The sequence below is a fragment of the Physeter macrocephalus genome, unplaced genomic scaffold, assembly GCF_002837175.3.
Source record: "Physeter macrocephalus isolate SW-GA unplaced genomic scaffold, ASM283717v5 random_4035, whole genome shotgun sequence".
In the NCBI taxonomy this organism is placed as follows: domain Eukaryota; kingdom Metazoa; phylum Chordata; class Mammalia; order Artiodactyla; family Physeteridae; genus Physeter; species Physeter macrocephalus.
Window position 1 is genome coordinate 1443 of NW_021149321.1, and position 6008 is coordinate 7450.

Genomic DNA, 6008 nt, shown 5'->3' on the forward strand with positions numbered 1-6008 from the left:
TGGGAGATTTTCACCGTTTGATATTGCGTGGAGCTGGGAGGTCTCTTGTGGACCAGTGTCCTGAGGTTGGCTCTCCCTCCTCAGAGGCACAGCAGTGACTCCTGGATGGAGCACCAAGAGCCTTTCATCCACACGGCTCAGAATAAAAGGGAGAAAAAGTAGAAAGAAAGAAAGAGGATAAAATAAAATAAAATCAAGTAAGATAAAATAAAATAAAGTTATTAAAATAAAAAGTAATTACTAAGAAAAAAAAATTTTTTGTAAGTAAAAAAACAAAAACGGACGGACAGAACCCTAGGACAAATGGTGAAAACAAAGCTATACACACAAAATCTCACAAAGAAGCATACACATACACACGCACAAAAAGTGGAAAAATAATATATCTTGCTCTGAAACTCCACCTCCTCAATTTGCGATAATTCGTTATCTGTTCAGGTATTCCACCAATGCAGGGTACATCAAGTTGATTGTGGAGCTTTAATACGCTGCTCCTGAGGCTGCTGGGAGAAATTTCCCTTTCTCTTCTTTGTTCGCACAGGTCCCGGGGTTCAGCTTTGGATTTGGCCCCGCCTCTGCGTGTAGGTCCACGGAGGGCGTCTGTTCTTCGCTCAGACAGGACGGGGTTAAAGGAGCAGCTGATTCGGGGGCTCTCGCTCACTCAGGACAGGGGGAGGGAGGCGTACGGATGGGGGACGAGCCTGCGGCGGCAGAGGCCAGCGTGACGTTACACCAGCCTGAGGCGTGCCATGCGTTCTCCCGGGGAAGTTGTCCCTGGATCACGGGACCCTGGCAGTAGCGGGCTGCACAGGCTCCCGGGAGGGGAGATGTTGATAGTGACCTGTGCTCGCTCACAGGCTTCTTGTTGGTGGTAGCAGCAACCTTAGCGTCTCATGCCTGTCTCTGGGGTCCGTGCTGTTAGCCGCGGCTCGCGCCCGTCTCGAGCTCCTTTAAGCAGCGCTCTTAATCCCCTCTCTTCATGCACCAGGAAACAAGAGGGAAGAAAAAGTCTCTTGCCTCTTCGGCAGGTGCAAACTTTTTTCTGGACTCCCTCCCGGCTAGCCGTGGTGCACTCACCCCTTCAGGCTGTGTTCACGCGGCCAGTCCTCTCCCTGCGATCCGACCAAGCCCGAGCCTCAGCTCCCAGCCCCTGCCCCCACTGGCGGGTGAGCAGACAAGCCTCTCGGGCTGGTGAGTGGCGGTCGGCACCGATCTTCAGTGCGGCAATCTCTGCGCTTTGCCCTCCGCACCCCTGTTGCTGTGCTCTCCTCCGCGTCTCCGAAGCTTCCCCCCTCCGCCATCTGCAGTCTCCTCCCGCGAAAGGGCTTCTAGTGTATGGAAACCTTTCCTCCTTCACAGCTCCCTCCCACTGGTGCAGGTTTTTCTTTTTTGCGGTACACGAGCCTCTCACTGTTGTGGCCTCTCCCGTTGTGGAGCACATTCTCAGCGGCCATGACTCAAGGTCCTAGCCGCTCTGTGGCATGTGGGATATTCCCGGACCGAGGCATGAACCCGTGTCCCCTGCATCGGCAGGCGGACTCTCAACCACTGTGCCACCAGGGAAGCCCCCTTGTATTGTTTTTCAGGTTACACATGTAAGTGTTATCTTTGTTTTTCGCTCTTACGTATACTTTACTTAGAATGATATTCTCTAGGTCCATCTATGCTGCTGCTCGTCGCTATATTTCATCCTTTTGTGGCTGAGTAATATCCCATGGTATGTATATACCACTTCTTAAACCACTCATCTCTTGATGGGCACTTGGTTTGTTTCCATGTCTTGGCTATTTTAAATAGGGCTGATATGAACACTGGGTTGCATGAATCTTTTCGAATTAGAGTTTCGTCTTTTCCGAATATACGCCTAGGAATGGGATTGTTGGATCATATGGTAGCTCTGTTTTTAGTTTTTTTAAGCAACCTCCATACAGTTTTCCATAGTGGCTGAACCAATTTGCATTCCCCTGAAAGTGTAAGAGGGTTCCCTTCCATCCACACCCTCTGCAGCATTTATTATTTGTAGACTTTTTGATGATGGCCATTCTGACAGGTGTGAGGTGATACCCCTCTGTGGTTTTGATTTGCATTTCTCTAATAATTAGCGATGCTGAGCATCTTTTCATGTGCCTGTTGGCCATTTATATATCTTCTTTGGAAAAAATGTCTATTTACCTCCTCTGTCCATTTTAAAATCAGGGTTTTTTTGTTGTTGTTGGTTGTATGTGTTGTTTATATATTTTGGAGATTAACCCCTTTTCAGATACATCATTTGCAAATATCTTCTCCCATTTGGTAGGCTGTCTTTTTGTTTTATTGATGGTTTCCTTTGCTATGCAAAATAGCAATATGAGCCAGGCTACTGTCTTCATAGAGACTTTTCAGAGTTCCCTTATTTCTCTGCACTGCCATATCCACCACTGACCTAAATTAAAGGATCAAAAGCCCTCAAGGTCTCAGTTACTTATCACATGAAAGTTTACTCCTTGCTCATATGAGATCTACTATGGTCCAGTTGCTCTCCAGGGCTGCTGCCTTCCCAGTACTTCCAGTCTGCTTCCATCATGTGGTTCCACCATCTCAATACAGGGCTTAATCCTCTTTTCAGCAAAGCATCTCACTGCCGTCCTCCACTGAGGATCCTGAGTTCAGCCTCTCAGCTTCAGTTTGCCGCAGAATATGCTACCCCAGAGTTGCCCAGCTGCATGGTGATGGGGATGGCACATGGGCTTTGGCTACTCCTCAATCAGAACTTCAAAGAAGCCTTACTTTTTCATTACTCCTGCCTGTAGTTTTACATGGTGCTTCAAATTCCAGAACCTTCCTGAAATTCTGTACGGGGGAGCTGGAGGGAAGAGAGATGTGGTTTGATGCTCTGAAATGTTTCCTTCTGCATCCAAACAATCATTTTCAATTTCTAAAATTGATTTTGAGTTTGGCTGCTTCTGTGCATTCTCAGCACTATGGCCTAAGTCAGTAACCATCAATTCTCACCTGTGTTACTTAGTTGTACTAACTACTTCTCCTGCCCCTAAGGGGTCCAGAGAACAATTAAGGTGATTACTTAAATATGCAAATTATATCATGTCATGTGCTGTTTTAAACTTCCAATGCCTTCTCATTTCAAGCTGAAAAAAACTCCCAATATTTACTATGATCTACAGGTCCTACATACCCTGGACCTTGCCTCTCCCTTCTCTATGCCCCAGACACAAATGAGCTTCCTCTCTATCCACACAAAAACACCAAGCTCTGTGTTCGGGCTGTTACAGTTGTTGTTTCATCCAAGTGGCAATCAGCTCTGGACCTTCCTTCTTGTCCTTTCGGACTCAGAAAGGTCTCCTGCTCCATGAAGCATCCCCTGACCACCAGAAACACAGTGCCCATTCTGCACTATCACCCCATCCCCTTTAATCCCTTCACAGAACTTATGCCCACTTGAAATTGTCTTGTTCATTTATTTTTGGATGTGTTGATTGGAATGTATCAGTGACTTAACCCCGTGAAATGTACATACAGCACTGAGAAGTCAGTGGAGACTTGGGAGAGAAGATTTTCACATGCTGGCCCTTTTTGCCCTATGTTTGCTCATCTCTGCTAGCAACTTGGATCAGCCAAGTGCCAGGTGATTTCCACCAAGTCATCCTTCAGATAGGGCTGCCAACCAAATCCCCCAACCCAGCCAGCCAGCTGGAACCCAACAATCAACCCCAAACCCACTCACCAACATCACACAAGGCAACAAGCTCATAAAAATAAGTTTTGCTTGCAATGTTTTGATATAACTATTCAGAAAAGCACAGAAAAAACGACCACCTCTCAGTTGACTGAATGAACACCACAAAAAATAAAGTCAGATTTTAACATTCTGGTTACCTTTAATATATTTAGTAAAGTCAGATTTTAACATTCTGCTTACCATACTGGCAGAGAACACATTTTCAATACATCAAAGACTCAGAAAGATTATCAATTATCATCTGAGTCTCTACTGACCTAATTGGTCAAAAGGGCCTAGTTTGGCAAGAAAAGTGGAAAGGGAAGGGGAAAGAGGAAAAGGAGAGAGACTAGTGACCTGCCAATACCCAAAGCTCTGAAATGTAAATGCGACCAGTCTCAAAGGATCCCCACGCAAGAGCAGTGGGTTAGAAAGGCATCCCCTGGGCTTAGGGGACAGGGCCACAACCACACCCAGAATCCTCGGCGGGTTGCTGGAGCCCAGGGCTGAGCGGGTGAGCGTTGTCCGGCGAGGGTGCATCCACAGGCAGGGGCTGAGCCTCTGGGTCCTGAGCGATGTCTAAGGAAAGCCTCCTCTTAGCCCTGGGGGGAGCAGTTGGCTCCTGAGTCCCCTGTTCCCAAGGCCGACGACGAGGGCCACAGCTTCCAGCTGGGTGGCGATCCGGGGCGGATGGACCTGGGGTCGGCGGCTGGGTCGGGCCGGGCTCCCCGGAGGTGCTGGTGGCCGCAGCCCCGAACTGGGCGGCAGAGCAAGAACCCCGGGCCGACGAGAGGCTCCGGGACACAGCAGGCTCAGGGACTCGCGGGCGGGTCCCACCGCCCGCGGCTACAGGCCCACGGGGGCGCGGAGCGCGGCGGGGCTGGTGGTGCCTCGGGACGAGAGCGGCTCCCCCGGCCGAGAGGATCTCCCTCCAGGCGTTCAGGCCCTGGCTGCCCGGCGCCGTGGGCTGCGTGTGGTCCACCACGGTCCGGTCCTGCCCGCGTTTCCACAGCTCGTAGCGCTCCGGTTGCAGGATGCGCACGAAGGCGTCCATGGAGAAGGCGACCCGGGCCTCCCCGCAGCTGCACTGCGAGGCCACTTTGCCGTAATCGATCCAGCGCGGGGAGGCGAAATTGATGGCTTCCGCGCAGTTGAAGCCATGGTTGAAGCCAGAGTGGTAGCCATAGGGAAACGTGACTATGAACTCTCCAGCCTCCTGAGTGACCCGACCGAAGGGGATGCCGTTGTCCTTGAGGACCGTGGGCGAGATGAGAGCCACCTTGTGCCGCAGGAAGGCCTCACAGCCCCGCGAGCTGCCCGGGAAAAGCTCCCTGGCCAGGCGTTCCAGGCGCCGGCCGTGCTCCGGGGGCACCGCGTACCACGTCTTGGGCTCCCCGAAGTGCAGGTAGTTGATGCTGTAAAGGTCCATGTCCTCCGTGTGCCAGGCGAAGGCGGTCTTCCACATGCCGAAGTACAGGTAGGGGGTGTTGACGCCTTCGATGACCACTCCGCACTCCCGCTCCAGCAGGTCCTGAATGGTTCCCAGGTGTCCAAGGCTCCACTGCTTCGTGTTTGTATCGAATAAGGAGCCACTGACGTCCGCACTATATTCTGGTGAACCAAAGAGGCGTGTTTTCCAATATTTTCGCTCCAGGTCCTTAAAATCCAAGTGTGGTGGAGTCCCATGTTTTTCACTGTTTGCTAAGTGGCGGTACTCACCCATGGTCATGGCTTTCTTCTTTTTGTGGTATTGAGTAAACACACCTGCCTGCCCAGAAGTCACCTGCTGGAGGGGAGCAGCTATTAAGATGTCACTGATATCGTCGTAGGTCTCTCTGGCTTTCCAGTCTTTGGGTGGTATTATCTTAGCCAGGCCTGCTCGGTGTGCACCTTGGGATTCCATATAAGCAATGTAGTTATCGAAATCATTAAACTCTTCTTTGGTTGGATGAAATACCATTATGCTACAACATGGGTTCTGGGCCCAGATGGACTTAGACTTCATAGCTTTCATTAGTAAGCAAGAAACTCCCAAGTTTTTATTTATGTTCTGGATAGGTGAGGATGCTGGAAAACACTACTTTTTCAAAAATGGGTTGGAGTATATCAGCAGGAACCCCCAGTAGACTTTAGTGCAATGAGTTGATAATATTTCTTAGGCTTGCTGATTCTGCAGAGGACTCCATGCTGGGCAGAAGCGTTGCTCAGGACTGATGCTGGCTGAGCCTGCAAGTCTGTGACGTCCTCGGTTGACACTTGGCTCTGGCCTCTTGAGGTCTAGTGAATCACCCAG

General features: G+C 50.3%; 1 protein-coding gene across 1 annotated transcript; it reads right to left on the reverse strand.

The window, feature by feature from the left end:
- Positions 1 to 2341: 2341 nt before the first annotated feature.
- LOC112063148 (lysine-specific demethylase 4D-like) lies at positions 2342 to 6000 on the reverse strand. The gene has a single exon (XM_024118054.2). It carries the CDS (start codon positions 5727 to 5729, stop codon positions 4164 to 4166), a length of 1566 nt encoding a protein of 521 aa, XP_023973822.1. The 5' UTR covers positions 5730 to 6000; the 3' UTR covers positions 2342 to 4163.
- Positions 6001 to 6008: the final 8 nt, after the last annotated feature.